Here is a 17,389-nt window from a genome sequence, read left to right as displayed (position 1 = left end):
ATGCATTTTTCATTTTCTTAGCTCAGGGTTTCCTCCTGCATTTTTCATTTTCTTAGCTCAGGGTTCCCTCCTGCATTTTTCATTTTCTTAGCTCAGGGTTCCCTCCTGCATTTTTCATTTTCTTAGCACAAGGCTCCCTCCTGCATTTTTAATTTTCTTAGCACAGGGTTCCCTCCTGCATTTTTCATTTTCTTAGCACAGGGTTCCCTCCTGCATTTTTCATTTTCTTGGCTCAGGGTTCCCTCCTGCATTTTTCATTTTCTTAGCACAAGGTTCCCTCCTGCATTTTTCATTTTCTTAGCTCAGGGTTTCCCTCCTGCATTTTTCATTTTCTTAGCTCAGGGTTCCCTCCTGCATTTTTCATTTTCTTAGCTCAGGGTTCCCTCCTGCATTTTTCATTTTCTTAGCTCAGGGTTCCCTCCTGCATTTTTCATTTTCTTAGCACAAGGTTCCCTCCTGCATTTTTCATTTTCTTAGCACAGGGTTCCCTCCTGTATTTTTCATTTTCTTAGCTCAGGGTTCCCTCCTGCATTTTTCATTTTCTTAGCTCAGGGTTCCCTCCTGCATTTTTCATTTTCTTAGCTCAGGGTTCCCTCCTGCATTTTTCATTTTCTTAGCACAAGGTTCCCTCCTGCATTTTTCAGTTTCTTAGCACAGGGTTCCCTCCTGTATTTTTAATTTTCTTAGCTCAGGGTTCCCTCCTGCATTTTTCATTTTCTTAGCTCAGGGTTCCCTCCTGCATTTTTAATTTTCTTAGCACAAGGTTCCCTCCTGCATTTTTCATTTTCTTAGCTCAGGGTTCCCTCCTGCATTTTTCATTTTCTTAGCACAAGGTTCCCTCCTGCATTTTTCATTTTCTTAGCACAGGGTTCCCTCCTGCATTTTTCATTTTCTTAGCTCAGGGTTCCCTCCTGCATTTTTCATTTTCTTAGCACAGGGTTCCCTCCTGCATTTTTCATTTTCTTAGCAAAGGGGTCCCTCCTGCATTTTTCAGTTTCTTAACACAGGGTTCCCTCCTGCATTTTTCATTTTCTTAACACAGGGTTCCCTCCTGCATTTTTCATTTTCTTAACACAGGATTCCCTCCTGCATTTTTCATTTTCTTAACACAGGGTTCCCTCCTGCATTTTTCATTTTCTTAGCACAGGGTTCCCTCCTGCATTTTTCATTTTCTTAGCTCAGGGTTCCCCCCCCCCCCCCGCATTTTTCATTTTCTTAGCTCAGGGTTCCCTCCTGCATTTTTCATTTTCTTAGCACAGGGCTCCCTCCTGCATTTTTCATTTTCTTAGCTCAGGGTTCCCTCCTGCATTTTTCATTTTCTTAGCACAGGGTTCTCTCCTGTATTTTACATTTTTTTAGCACAGGGTTCCCTCCTGCATTTTTCATTTTCTTAGCACAGGGTTCCCTCCTGCATTTTTCATTTTCTTAGCACAGGGTTCCCTCCTGCATTTTTCATTTTCTTAGCTCAGGGTTCCCTCCTGCATTTTTCATTTTCTTAGCTCAGGGTTCCCTCCTGCATTTTTCATTTTCTTAGCTCAGGGTTCCCTCCTGTATTTTTCATTTTCTTAGCACAAGGTTCCCTCCTGCATTTTTCATTTTCTTAGCACAGGGTTCCCTCCTGCATTTTTCATTTTCTTAGCTCAGGGTTCCCTCCTGCATTTTTCATTTTAGCACAGGGCTCCCTCCTGCATTTTTAATTTTCTTAGCAATGGGTCCCCACCTGCATTTTTTATTTGCAGCAATGGTCCCCTTCCATGTTTTTCATATTTAGCAAAGGGTCTCCACCTGCATTTTTCATTTTTAGCAAAGGGTCCCCTTCTTCATTTTTCATTGTTAGCTAAGGGTCACCTTCTGTATTTTTCGTTTTTAGCAAAGAGTTTCCACCTGCATTTTCCATTTTGTTAGCAAAGGGTCCCCTCCTGCGTTTTTCATATTTAGCGAAGGGTGCCCTTCTGCATTTTTTGTTTATAGTAAAGGTGTCCTCGTCCTCTATATTTTTGTCATGTTTAGCAAAGGGGGCCCCTTCCGCATTTTTCATTTGTAGCAAAGGGGCCCCTCCTTCATTTTTTCATTCTTAGCAAAGGGTTCCCCCATCCATTTTTCAGCATGCAATTGAAGTTTTTTTTTTTTTTTTTTTTTTATTGAAGGAAAATGGGTGGGCCACCACCACCAGAAGGATGGGTCGGTGGAATGGAAGGTATCAAATACAACCTTGGACCAGAGATGCTGGGGGCATACAAGACCCACACCCTGCGTTTGCAGTCACACAATTTCCTTCGCAATTCCAGATCTTACAATGTTATTGGAACTATCAAGGGAATTATAGAGCCAGGTAAGGAACCAGTTGAGTCTTCTGAAAGTAATCTGGGTAAGGAAATGGGAAAATTTTCCAATCAGCCTTCAGTGTCTCGCTGCCAACCTCTACTTGTTGGTGGTATAATTGATGTTGATTATCTGTGCTGAGGAGTAAAATGAACTTAAAGGTTTTATGGTATAGCTTAGCACCTTGGTATACATACTGTGCACTAGATAACTACCGCTGGTGGAAAGAGGTGTCTTAATGTATATTTTCAAGGAAAATGTCACTTGATCATATATATTTTCCTATCATCACTTAGCATCTTACTAAATTTTACATCAAATACTCAATGTAGATGGTAAGATGGAGATCAAAGTAGTAGGCCCTTAATATTACTTTGTGCAAAGAGTAACCGCATGATGCCTCATGTCAGGAAACTTGTTGGTGTCATGATTCTTCGATTGTGAAATATTTAGTCTATAAAGAAAAATCATGTTCTGGATCATTTATAATGACAGAACTAGTCTTTATTTTTTTTCAATGGATATCTTTAGCTAAATTATTAACAGATCATATTCATAACATATTAATAAATCCAATGTGATTGCATTTATTATTGCACCAGTTAATCATCACTTGATACGATTTTGGTAAGAATCTAAAAAAAAAAAAAAAAAAACACAATCAAATACAAATAATATTCCAACAGAAAATTTAGGCAATTCCTTCCTATATTTTCAAAAGGGAAAAGGACTCTTACCAGTAATAGCTTAGGCAATCACATCCTATATTTTTAAAATGGAAAAGGACTATTACCAGCAATATCTTAGACAATACCTTCCTATAATTTTAACAGGGTAAAGGCCTCTTACCAGAAACAGCTCAATCAATCCCTTACTATATTATTAAAAGGGTATTTTAGATGTAAGAATGACGGATATATATAAATATGTATATATATATATATATATATATATATATATATATATATATATATATATATACATATATATATATATATATATATGTATATATATATATATACATACATATATATATATATATATATATATATATATATATATATATAATGTATATATATAAATATATATACATATACATATACATATATATCGTCACCCTCATAAACTAACTGCCTAAGTCATTTTCTCCACTTGTTGGGAAATCAAGAAGAAACCTTCTCATTTTCTAATTCTTTATATCATTGTCTTGAGTTTCAATTCACAAATTCTTAATAGAAGTGTATATATATATATATATATATATATATATATATATATATATATATATATATATATATATATATACATATATATATATATAATATATATATATATATATACATATATACATATATTCTTAACAGTCTTATAAATAATTTAATTTATTTCCAGAGGTGTGATTCAATCTTAATGAAATAAAAGAAATAGGTTATACTTTTTTATACGGTTACAAATGTGTCTTTTTTTAAATTCCTCTATTTAATCATTTGAATATTTTATGTCACTCTTCCAGATCGATACGTTTTGATTGGAAACCACCGAGATGCTTGGGGTTATGGCTCAGTCGATCCCTCTTCGGGGACAGCGCAGTTATTGGAGACAGCAAGGGTGTTTGGCCAGCTCGTGAAGACAGGTCTGAGCTAATTGTCTTTGTATCAAAGAATGGTTTTATGTTGAACAGGCTGATATAAGCCACTCTTTGTAGTGCTTTTATATAAAAGATCCATTTTAATGTTGTTACTGTTCTTCAAATATATATTCTAATATACATTCATAAAATTATTTCCAGGATGGAGACCAAGAAGAACTTTGGTGTTTTGCAGTTGGGGTTCAGAGGAATACGGACTCATAGGGTCAACCGAATGGGTTGAGGTAAGTTGGTCTCTTATTAACATTTTTCAAAAACAACTTGGACTCTGTTATATAGTGTATTTGTTTCCAAAACGAGTTGGTATATTTTAATTTTTTTTTATTTCTTTCCTTCAACTTAAAGATTTTGAACACATTACCATTATTTTTTCCGACTTTCATTGACATCTTAATTAAGGGTTGTGGTGGCCTGGTGAATGTCAGACTGAGGTTCGAGTCCCGCTCAAACTCTTTAGTTCCTTTGGCCGCTGCAACCTCACCATCCTTGTGAGCTAAGAATGAGGGGTTTAGGGGAGCCTATAGGTCTATCTGCTGAGTCATCAGCAGCCATTGCCTGGCCCTCCTTGGCACTAGCGTTGGTGGAGAAGGTGCTTGGGCGCTGATCATATGTAATATGGTCAGTCTCTAGGGCATTGTCCTGCTTGATAGGGCAATGTCACTGTCCCTTACCTCTGCCATTCATGAGTAGCCTTTAAACCTTTAATGAGACAAAAGTCTGTTATAGTACTTTAAACTTTCATATATTAGACCTATATTTTTTAATTACCTTTCCATTTGTTTGATTATTTCATTCGTTATTTTCATCGTTATTCTGTTATATTTTCTTTGCTCTGCATTACTCTATTCGTCTTTCTTTTAGACCTATTCCCTTTAGATACTCATAAACAGCTGAATGTGACAGTGACTGTGGGTATTTGTTTACAAGACCACGCTCTCCATATGCTGCCAAATTATGCAATGCTATTGTCTTCCTCTATTACTATTTTCATAATTTAAACCAATTCGCCACATCGGAAACAAGTTAAAATTATAAAAAATAAAAACTAGTATTATAAAAAAGTGTCACTATTTGGGAATTGTATATTTGATGGACACTTTTGAGTAATTGCTCCATTTTTAATCCAGTATTTTGAATATATATCAAATGTACGCTGGCATCACAAACTTCAGTTTGGTTGACTATGTTGACGATGTCAGTTCCAGGTCGTTTAGTGAGGAAACCATACTAGTTTTTTTTTAATAATTCTATAGTTTTTAATAGTTTTAACTTATTTCCCATGTGGCGAATTGTTAATTCTATAGTTTTTTTTATAATTATACCTTGTTTCCCATGTGGCGAATTGTATTAAATTATGAAAAAGTAGAGGAGAACAATAGCTTTGCATAATTTGGCAGTACATGGAGAGCGTGGGCTTGTAAAAAAAAAATACCTTGACTGTGATATTGTTTAAGCTCTTGGGCAATAGTTTTCTTTGTATCATCCTACAGCCAATATTTTCAGGAACACTTGGAGAAGCTTCAAGAACGTTCGGTCTTGTATATTAACTCAGACAGCTGTCTTCCAGGGCCCATTTTTGAAGCGTCCGCAAGCCCTCTTATCTGGGATTCAATCGTCAAGATCACTAAAATGGTGAGTATGTTGTCTTTGAGTTTTTTTACTCTGTACAAGCACAAAAAAAATTGATGTTAAATGTTTTGATAACAACAGTTTTATCATTTGAAGACACAATACCGTTTTATGTTTTGAAATCACACAATAGTTTTATGTTTTGAAAACACATCACAGTTTTTTCATTTGAAAACACATCACAGTTTTTTCATTTGAAAACAATACAGTTTTATGTCTTGAAAACAAACTTCAGTTTTTTGTTTTGAAAACACACTTCAGTTTTTTGTTTTGAAAACACACTACAGTTTTATGTTTTGAAAACGCACTACAGTTTTATCATTTGAAAACACAATACAGTTTTATGTTTTGAAAACACACTACAGTTTTATGTCTTAAAGACACACTACAGTTTTATGTCTTAAAAACACACTATAGTTTTATGTTTTGAAAACAAACTTCAGTTTTATTTTCTAAAACACTACAGTGTTATTATTTGAAAACACAATACAGTTTAATGTTTTGAAAACACACTTTAGTTTTATGTTTTGAAAAAACACTAATTTCATCATTTGAAAACAATAGTTTTATGTTTTGAAAACAAACTTCAGTTTTTTGTTTTGAAAACACACTATAGTTATATGTTTTGAAAACACAATAGTTTTATCATTTGAAAACATTACAGTTTTATCATTTGAAAACACAATGCAGTTTTATTATCTGAAAACACAATACAGTTTTATGTTGTTGTTTGTTTTGAAAACACATTACAGTTTTATGTCTTAAAAACACATTACAGTTTTATGTCTGAAAAACACACTGCGGTTTCATGTCTTAAAAACACACTACAGTTTTGTCTTAAAAACCCATTACAGTTTTATGTCTTAAAAACACATTACAGTTTCATGTCTGAAGAACACATTACAGTTTCGTGTTTTAAAAGCACATTACAGTTTTATGTCTGAAAAACACATTACAGTTTTATGTCTTGAAAACACACTACAGTTCTGTCTTAAAAACCCATTACAGTTTTATGTCTGAAAAACACATTACAGTTTTATGGCTGAAAAAACACATTACAAGTTTTATGTTTTAAAAACACATTACAGTTTTATGTCTTAAAAACACACTACAGTTATATGTCTTGAAAAGACATTACAATTTTGTCTTAAAAACACATTACAGTTTTATGTCTTAGAAACACATTACAGTTTTATGTCTGAAAAACACATTACAGTTTTATGTCTTGAAAACACTCTACAGTTCTATGTCTTAAAAACCCATTACAGTTTTATGTCTTAAAAACACATTACAGTTTTATGTCTGAAAAAACACATTACAGTTTTATGTTTTAAAAACACATTACAGTTTTATGTCTTAAAAACACACTACAGTTTTATGTCTTTAAAAGACATTACAATTTTATGTCTTAAAAACACATTACAGTTTTATGTCTGAAAAACACATTACAGTTTTATGTCTTAAAAGCACACTACAGGTTTATGTCTTTTTAAACACTACAATTTTATGTCATAAAAACACACTACAGTTTTATGTCTTAAAACCACACTACAATTGTATGTCTTAAAACACATTACAGTTTTATGTCCTAAAAACACACTACAGTTTTATGTCTTAAAAACACTACAATTTTATGTCATAAAGACACTACAGTTTTATGTCTTGAAACACATTACAGTTTTATGTCTTAAAGCACATTACAGTTTTATGTCATAAAGGCACACTACAGTTTTATGTCTTAAAACACATTACAGTTTTATGTCATAAAGGCACACTACAGTTTTATGTCTTAAAACACACTACAGTTTTCTGTTTAAAAAAAAACACTACAATTTTATGTCTTAAAAAACACTACAGTTTTATGTCTTAATACACACTACAGTTTTATGTCTTAAAACACACTACAGTTTTCTGTTTTAAAAAAGCACTACAATTTTATGTCTTAAAAAACACTACAGTTTTATGTCTTAATACACACTACAATTTTATGTCATAAAGGCACACTACAGTTTTATGTCTTAAAACACACTACAGTTTTATGTTTTAAAAAACACTACAATTTTATGTCTTAAAAACACTACAGTTTTATGTTTTGAAACACACTACTGTAATGTCTGATCTATGTATAAAAAAAACCTCGCTTAGGAGGCCCAGGTAAAGATAAAAGTTCCACCTAAACTTCTAAATGATATTCTTCTTGGCGAATTTACTCAATTTTGACTCCCTTTTTACAGGTTCCAGGAGTCCGAGATGGCAAAACAGTTTATGAGGAATGGGCTGCATACCATCTTGCCAAAAATAAAACTTTACCAGAGTAAGTGTACATAGCATTATGTTAATTATTATTATTATTATTATTATTGTTATTATTATTATTGTTATTATTAGTATTATCATTAAGGTACTGGTAATATAAATGGTACTTCGTCAATAACTCAGTCAGCACTGTCCATACATTTTACCTCAGTTTACGAGTTCAATCCGTTCCAGGAGCAAGCTCGTAACCCAAAATACTCGTAAACCAAAACAATTTTCCCACAAGAATTGAATGGAATACACTCGATGCTTTACACACATCCATAAATACACATATACATTAATTTTGTGTTTTTAAAGTAATTTAGTGAACAAATTATAACCCGTAGCATCAGAGATTAATAAGGATAAACAAATCACAATAAAAAAATTTAATATTGACAAATTATGTTGGACTTTACCTTAGAGGAGATTGAGCTACATCCACGGATTGTAAAACCCCAGTTGAAACTGAATAATTTTCTTGGATTTATTATCTTCGCTTACCATTAACGTAATGTGGAAATTGAAAATAAAGAGTTGTGGTGTCCTATTAGAAGCGTCCCTGCTTGGTGCTCGCCTCACTGGATTTGAGTCTTGCTCAAACTCGATAGTTTCTCTAGTGTCTGCAACCTCATCATCCTTGTGAGCTAAGGATTGGGGTTTGTGGGAGCCTATAGATCTATCTGCTGAGTCATCAGCAGCCATTTCTTGATCCTCCCTGGTCTAGCTTGGGCTGAGTGGGGGCTTTGGCGCTGATCATAGTATATATGGTCAGTCTCTGGGGCATTGTCCTGCTAGCTAGGTTAATGCCACTGTCCATTGCCTCTACCATTCATGAACCATTTTTAAACCTTTAAAGTGAGTAATAACAAGACCTGAACGCCAAAGAAATAAATATTTCTTCATAATAATAATGTGAGTCTCTTTTTGTAGGGTTTCGACTCTGGGATCCGGGTCTGACCACGCGCCTTTTGCCTTCTATGGAGGCATACCTAGCGTGAACATGAACTTTAGATTAGATAAGGTAAGTTTCAAGTGATATTATTGGAAATTCAACATATTTGTCTTCTGCAAATTATATCAGTTGTGTTTTAGTTCTAAAATTGTTCTTCGTTTCAAATCGTATTTTTGCAAACTTCTTCCAATTTACATGAAGCTGTCTCTGTAAAGAGACAATTTCCTTTGCTTATGTCTAAATTATTGCCATTTCTCTCTAGTAGGTTTCACTTCTTTCATTTTAGCTTGCAGCTGATCACGAAATATGGAAAACAAATCTGAGCATTCTCAAAAGAAATTACAAGAGTAACTAACTGGTTTCAGTAGTAGCCTAGGGCTATGTCAGATGATAAATACAGTAGCCTAGGGCTATTTCAGATGATAAATACAATAGCCTAGGGCTGTCAGATGATAAATACAGTAGCGTAGGGCTATGTCAGATGATAAATACAGTAGCCTAGGACTATGTCAGATGATAAATACAGTAGCCTAGGGCTATTTCAAATGATAAATACAATAGCCTAGGGCTGTCAGATGATAAATACAGTAGCGTAGGGCCATGTCAGATGATAAATAAGGTAGCCTAGGGCTATGTCAGATGATAAATACAGTAGCCTAGGGCTATTTCAGATGATAAATACAATAGCCTAGGGCTGTCAGATTATAAATACAGTAGCGTAGGGCTATGTCAGATGATAAATACAGTAGCCTAGGGCTATGTCAGATGATAAATACAGTAGCCTAGGGCTATGTCAGATGATAAATACAGTAGCCTAGGGCTATGTCAGATGATAAATTCAGTAGCCTAGGGCTATGGCAGATGATAAATACAGTAGCCTAGGGCTATGTCACATACAGGCTTTGGAAGCTAATGGATTTATGTTCAGTTTTAAGATATTCATACTTACACCCTTTTTTCTCTTTTATAGAACAAATATGACATATCCAGCTACCCAAGCTATCACACAGGCTATGAGACTTTCTACTTAGTAGACAAATATCATGATCCAGGCTTTAGGGTAATTCAGGGTTGTGGTAGAATTGCTGCCCTGACCCTAAAGTACTTCGCGGACTCAGCGATCATACCCTACAGTCTACAGCAGTTATCAAAGGCCATAGAAGAGAACCTCAGCTTAGTAACGAGCAATGGCAATGGCGCTAAACTGCTGGAAATATATGACAAGTTTCGTAAGTATTTTTGGGGGTGATGCTTACTAAAATGTACTTTTGATGGACACTGTGGGCTGACAATTAGTCAAATGCCCCGTTCGGAGATAAGTTCTGGATGCTCTGTACCAACCAACCAACCTGACGGACATAGCACAGGCCGTGCGTTTTAATTCTAGTCTAGAAGTTTGATGAGCTCCCAGTACAGTAATTCATAAGATCTCATACTGTATTGTTTGTGGTAAAGGAAACATTGGTTAGTCTCCCTTTCAAATTCAAAGAAAATATTCTGAAAAAACTACTCAACAAATTGAAGTCTTAAATATATAGGATGTCTAAGCTACCCCATATAAAAGCTATGTAGGCTATTGTGATTTTTAATTCCATGGCTTTTCTTCTAACCTGTGGAATTATTGTAAAGAGATTCACAAAGACATCCAGAAAAATCAATATAATAATGGACAAATCGCCTAGTTAGGTCCACCTCTGACGTGACCCCTTGTAAAGCTTAAATAGATCACACCCCTTTCAGTGCAGAGGAAACCCAGTGTATCGTACCAGCACTAAAGAGACAGAAACATTACAATGGCATTTGTTTTTAATTATTAGAACCTTGCAAATGGTGCTCAGCATTTATTACTTTCCAACAAAAATTTGTCAAACAGTTAAGAGAAAGAGGAATATGTAGATTGTAAATAGAAAATTGTAGGTATTCTATACAGTTAAAAGAACATATTTTAATGCCCTCTTTTGTAACATTACCTAGAGTATCATTCAACTCCTCTTGTGTTTTACTGTTTATGAAAAGGCAAGAGGTATCATCAACAAAAAAATTATTTTTTTTTCTTTGTACTTTTCAGCTTTTACATTGAAAAATTTACCAGATATTCGACAATCAAGGTACATAAATGGTTGCATTTTTATTTCAGCTCTCCTAGAGGAATCAGCACACAATTTCACAGCTGCCACCATCAATTTTGTAAATAAATTGGACTTGGTAAAGAGCACCTTAAAGTGAGTACATCTTGGTAAAGAGCTCCTTAAAGTAAGTATATCTTGGTAAAGAGCTCCTTAAAGTAAGTATATCTTGGTAAAGAGCACCTTAAAGTGAGTACATTTTGGTAAAGAGCTCCTTAAAGTGAGTACATCTTGGCAAAGAGCACCTTAAAGTGAGTACATCTTGGTAAAGCGCACCTTAAAAGTGATTACATCTAGGTAAAGAGCACCTTACAGGGAGTACATCTTGGTAAAGAGCATCTTAAAGTGAGTACATCTTGGTAAAGAGCACCTTAAAGTAATTACATCTTGGTAAAGAGCACCTTAAGGTGAGTACATCTTGCTAAAGAGCACCTTAAAGCGAGTAACCTTGGCAAAGAGCGCCTTAAAGTGAGTACATCTTGGTAAAGAGCACCTTAAAGTAATTACATTTTGGTAAAGAGCACCTTAAAATGAGTAGACCTTGGTAAAGAGCACCTTAAAGTGAGTAGACCTTGGTAAAGAGCACCTAAAGTGAGTAGCCTACATCTTGGTAAAGATTATATTCATGGTGATAGTAATGTAGGCCTACTTCTACTTCTATTGCATGTCTCCTAATGGTTGCCATAACTTCTATTTCCAGTCCAGTTATGCTGCGTTCAGTTAATGACCAAATAATGAAACTAGAGCGGGTGTTCATCTTACCAACTGGGTTACCAGGTCGGCCTGTAATCAGGTAAATATATACTGTACAACTTTCATGCCATATTGCACACGCTTCAACAAAATGTAACCACTGACATTTCAAAATCTAATTTCCCATCCAAATGGATTCGAGGAATCCATAACAAGTTGGCCCCAAAAGTCATTTGTAGTGTGTGGATGTTTCATCCAAATCCAAACCAAAAGTTATTTCTGATGCGTCAACTGAAAATATTTTTTTAATACAGTAAAATTCAAAATGGATGATGCGCATCACAACAAATACATTTTTGGATGATGTATCAAAATGCCTAGTCTTCACCCAGAAGTTGGTGTACTTCGAGAGCGAGAAAGACATCTACGGTGTTTTAGCCGACACTCATTCTTTGTCATGCCTTTTTTTCAGTGAGAGCACTGTTACTCCGTCATTTGTTTCTTATAGCTCTAAAGAAGTGCAACCTGCCATACCCTTACTGCGCAGCGAGTTCCTGTGTTTAGCTCCGCTCACTCCCTCTGCCCTCTCTTCCCACACCATATGCTTGGTTACTCGCTGCAAAATAAAGGTGTGACAGGGTGCCCCTCTTCGGTGTGAGGTGTGCCAAGGTAATCCTGTGTAACAGTACCTGTAAGACTGGAAGTATTAATATATGTAATTGAAGTAGGCCTATTAGTTCTAATAAATGAAGTAGGCCTAATAGTTCGACTATATGAAGTAAGCCTAATAGTTCCACTGAGTGAAGTAGGCCTAATAGTTCCACTAAGTGCAGTAGACCTAATAGTTCCACTAAGTAAAGTAGGCCCAATAGTTCCACTAAGTGAAGTAGACCTAATAATTCCACAAAGTGAAGTAGGCCTAATAGTTCCACAATGTGAAGTAGGCCTAATAGTTCCATTAAGTGAGTGGACCTAATAGTTCCATAAAGTGAAGTAGGTCTAATAGTTCACGAAGTGAAGTAGGCCTAATAGTTTCCCATCAAGTGAAGGAGACCTAATAGTTCCACTAAGCGAAGTATGCTTAACAGTTAACCACCAAGTGAAGGAGAACTAAGTGAAGTAGGTCTAATAGTTCCATTAAGTGCAGTAGACCCAATAGTTCCACTAAGTGAAATAGACCTAATAGTTCCACTAAGTGCAGGAGACCCAATAGTTCCACTAAGTGAAGTAGGCCTAATAGTTCCACTAAGTGAAGTAGACCCAATAGTTCCACTAAGTGAAGTAGGCCTAATAGTTCCAAAAAAATTTTATTGCATAAACATATGTCTTTTCTATACAATCTCGTTTCAGACATGCAATATTTGCACCGAGCCAGTTTAATCACTATGGAGCGGCAGGATTCCCTGGGATAGCAGATCTCCTGTACAAAATAGATTCTCTACAGGGAGACGAGCTGATCAAAAGACATAAGGAGATTCGCAGACACATTTCCGATCTAACTATTGTGCTGCAAAAAGCATCAGACTATCTTGAAGATTTCAATGTAATTTAAGATGAAAATTTTATTTTTCTTTCACTTTTTTGCAAGATTACTTCACTCTACTGAAACTAATCATACGTGTAATAAAGTTTTAGAATATTGCAATTATAAGTAGGCCTAGGCCTACAGGCTTGATTTTAAATGGTATGAATATTTAAAATCTACAAATAGACTAGTACTGAATATCCTTTATTAAAATTGTAGGCCTACAGTAATTATAAGCAGCATCTTCCTTTATTTTGCATTTCACATAGATTTGTGCCAATCATTTGATGCCACTTTTAATTAGAGTAGGATAATCATTAGCAATTTTGGTCCTAGTCAACATTCGTTATTATTAACAACTCACTTTACAGCTAAAGATTTATAAATTCTTTACCTTTTGATTTCAAGAATCCAAAAGTCCAAAGTTTTTAATCATTGACTTCGCAATAACTTTTAGTCAAGTAGCAATAAGAAAAAATACATAAACTCGTAGTTTAATTGTATTAAAGACTATGCTTAAGGAGACGAAAGTTGCTAGTTTTAGTCATTGTTAATATATATGAAAAATGTATGTATATGAATTAATATAAATTAGTATGAGTAGCCAAGAGCTTAAGAATTTGCCCAGGGACCTATAGCTGAAAACATAATTATGTTTAACTGTGTGCAGTGTTAAAATGTTATTCAATCCCACACAGAAGTGGGAAAAGATGTAGACAAAGAAGAGGTAGTGTTAAAATGTTATTGAAGAATCTGTAATATATTCTAGATATTTATATCCTGTGTTATCATCCTCAATTTTAGGGCATCGGGTTAAATATGAATCTACTATAGGCCTATACATTTCGGGGAAGTTTGGAAACTTTGCACCAAAGTGACTAACTAGGCTACCGCCGAATTATGTAAATCATTTGTAAAGACAGACCTTGATTTTATAAGATGAACAGAATTACAAGCATTTTATCAAATAATTTTCGGATTGGAAATTAAAAGACTTGAATAGGGTGAAAATATTGAAGATTGACAGTTCCATTAAAAGATGTTTCAATGGAACCTGAGCTTTCGCAAAAGAAAAAAAAAAGGAAATGCTGTAGGCTTTACCATGAGATAACCACCATTTCACGTCTTTATTTTTTAAAATGAGTATCCCATAATAACTGTGACTTTAATTTGCTTTATAAATTTGTTTCATCACACAACAAATTTACCTATTTATTACTGAATGAATAAGAAAAAAATCCGTTCTTCGCCAGACGACTGACCACTAATTAAACTGCAATTGGGCTATTAAAGAAAAATTATCTTTTTTATTCATATTCAACGGCCCTCTATATCTAATTGATCTACAATCTTTAATACAAAACATTATTTTAAGTAAGTAAATTCTTGTATTCTTAGATCATAGTTGACTACAAGATCCACTAGATGGCAGCACCTGCCGACCAATTCTTAATTTCCTATACTAGTTGTTCTCTTATTCTGTAGGTGGCAGCACCTTCCGGTCTATTACACCAAAGAGAATAATCTATATAATTGGACAATGATTTACTTTTTTAATGCTCCACGGTCCTCTATATCTAATTTGGACTATTTTTTTCCCTACAACTCTTAATAAAAACATAATTTTAGCTATATTCTGTAAGGTTGTTGTTGACTACAGCATCCACTAGGTGGCAGCATCTTCCGGTCTAATCCTCAACAGGGAGTCCTTTGAAGTCCTTTTAAATTTAAGTTGACCTGTTGCTGAGCTCGTTGACACCAGTTTCATTGGTAATGTAATAATAATACCGTATTTTTTTATATCCTTTATGGTACTCGTAGAAATACTTTGTAATAAAAGATTTTATAGAGTAAAACGTCAGTGAAACGAGAACTACCCAATCGCCCATAGCAAGACCAACGTTAGGAATTAGGTCTATTTTTGCCCAGCATTAGGCCACTGCGTAAATTTTAAAAGCCAACTATTTGATAAAAGCAGACACATGACATAAATGACACGTGATATGTAGTATATTTTTTCTATTAGTTTCTATATTAATAAGTAAAAGGAGATAAAAAGTTCTCTTGTCTGAGGGTACACTGGGGCACATATTTCTATCTAATTTTTCTTCCTCTTGTTTTGTTAAAGTGTTTATAGAGGAAATATTTATTTTAATGTTATTCTTAAAATATTAATTTTTCCTTTCCTTTCCTCACTAGGCTATTTTCCTTGTTGGAGCCCCTGGGCTTATAGCATTCTGCTTTTCTAACTATGGTTGTAGCTTAGCAATTAATAATAATAATTCGGCAAACAGGGAAAACATTAACAATTCACAAGCACTCGGAAATTACGTCATCAAACGCTTGTATATTGCCCGTATTTATTAAGTTTAAACTTTCTTATCTGATCTATTTTCTATTACAGGATAAGATTAACAAACGGGAGCCTTTGTCCTGGGTCTGTAATTGAGATGCGGGTAAAACATTAACTATATCACAATTCGGTAGTCCTTTGAAGAAAGGTGTATTTCTAGGTACTTTGAACTACTGTATTCTGATATAAGTAATTGGGGGAAACCCATATTTTTCAGTTTTAAACATTTTGAAATTCCAAAAGTTATAAATCAAATACTACATTTTAAAAGGTCAACAAACAAAACGCCACATAGCCTAAGGTTTCTCACCTGACCTAACGTAGGAACTGAATCCTTTCCCACTTATCTACTGGGGTTGGTTAGTTTGTGGTATGTGTACCATTAGACCTCCTTTTCCTTAACTTACCCTAAGACTAAGTCAACCTTGTGTTTGCTTTCTACCCATTTTGACTCCTGGCCATATATTACTAAATCATATTTCGTAAATTATATAACTTGCCTCACAGTATAGTATTTTAGAGAAAGATAAGCAACATTTTCCGGTTAATTTACAATATAACTACAAGTGAAACTGGAATTTTCTGTGAGTAATGGACGAATGCTGACAAGTGCGGCTTTTCTATGTTTAATGGGGCTGGGGCATTATAACGTAACGTATCGGTAGAATAAAATGTGGTCTGAATGTCACTGTTGTGATTTTCACCAGTTTATTAAATCTGCCCGATGTTCTGGGCGGATCGCAAGGCCTTGAAGAGGCGAGATTCCCAAAACCTTCCAGGAGTTAACTAAGATACGGCGATAAAATTTACAATTTTATTATAAAAATAAACTCTGATACAAGACAAACAACATCCTTAAGCATTCACAAGACTTAATGAAAAACAAGGCTGACTCTTGGTAATGTAACACGTGCTCTTCAAGCACAAAGTCCACACCGGACTCATTAACAAACTGAAAATAGTGACAATTCGAATTCAATACACAACGAATCACACACCAAATATCCCTATTCTCATTTAACTCAGGATTCAGATCCCCAATCACAAGGATCTCTACATTAAACTGCGATATAAAAACTACATGTCTTTCACACAAATTTACACTACAACCAACCTGGTACACGAGGTAGAGAGAAAAGAACAACTTAATAAACAACTTATCTGTAGGGGGGACGATGAAGCAAAGAGGCCTAATGAGGGTCGGCAGCTTTGAAGAAAACTTCGTTTTCCCGCGTTAACTAAAGTTTCCTTAGCAAATTGGAGGGAATTCTTAGTGTATTTATTTGCAAGGGGTTTGATAATGCCTTTTTATTTACTAAGTTTATTTATTTGCAAGAGGTTTGATAATGCCTTTTTATTTACTACAAGATCGCAAAACAGTTAAGGCTTTTCTTTAAACACAAGGGAAGGCTTAAGGCTTCGGCTGAGGGCCAGAATTTGTCCATATCCAATGACTTGGAAAGTCATTGACACTAAACACATACATAAGACATTTTTGTCATGATGCCTCAATTTTACGTTAGATTCATCATTGATATATTATAAACAGTCAATTTCCATAACACTCGCTCCTTCCCCACCAGGTGGTTAAGATTTAGGTCCCAATACAGTCGTGTATCAAACCTCAGTCTTTCGCCCGCGAGATCCCCCAGCCTTCCCTCATTTGACAAAACGTTCTGATGTCAAATGGCGGGACTTTCGAATGGCCAGTTCGAAAATTCCCGACATCCTCCACACCCGAAATAAGGGGCGTCAAAACGTCAGTAAATCAGGTAAGACTGGACTCGGGGGGGGGGGGGAGTAACCACTCCTTAACTCTGTTCGGCTCGTTGCTAGCGCT

General features: G+C 34.9%; 1 protein-coding gene across 1 annotated transcript in view; it reads left to right on the top strand.

The window, feature by feature from the left end:
- LOC137644832 (N-acetylated-alpha-linked acidic dipeptidase 2-like) overlaps positions 1–13,972 on the top strand; it is a 30,793-nt gene extending 16,821 nt beyond the window's left edge. Inside the window, exons 9-18 of the mRNA XM_068377720.1 lie at positions 2,148–2,332; positions 3,836–3,955; positions 4,112–4,194; positions 5,474–5,602; positions 7,834–7,913; positions 8,831–8,921; positions 9,823–10,081; positions 10,990–11,074; positions 11,679–11,771; positions 13,022–13,972. Of these exons, the coding sequence (XP_068233821.1) occupies positions 2,148–2,332; positions 3,836–3,955; positions 4,112–4,194; positions 5,474–5,602; positions 7,834–7,913; positions 8,831–8,921; positions 9,823–10,081; positions 10,990–11,074; positions 11,679–11,771; positions 13,022–13,223 (1,327 nt within the window). The 3' untranslated portion in view covers positions 13,224–13,972. The remainder of the gene's footprint in view (positions 1–2,147; positions 2,333–3,835; positions 3,956–4,111; positions 4,195–5,473; positions 5,603–7,833; positions 7,914–8,830; positions 8,922–9,822; positions 10,082–10,989; positions 11,075–11,678; positions 11,772–13,021) is intronic.
- Positions 13,973–17,389: the final 3,417 nt, after the last annotated feature.

Source organism: Palaemon carinicauda, chromosome 8, assembly GCF_036898095.1.
Source record: "Palaemon carinicauda isolate YSFRI2023 chromosome 8, ASM3689809v2, whole genome shotgun sequence".
In the NCBI taxonomy this organism is placed as follows: Eukaryota; Metazoa; Arthropoda; class Malacostraca; order Decapoda; family Palaemonidae; genus Palaemon; species Palaemon carinicauda.
The sequence above is the reverse complement of the archived record's forward strand: the minus strand, read 5'-3'. Positions and strand labels throughout refer to the sequence as shown.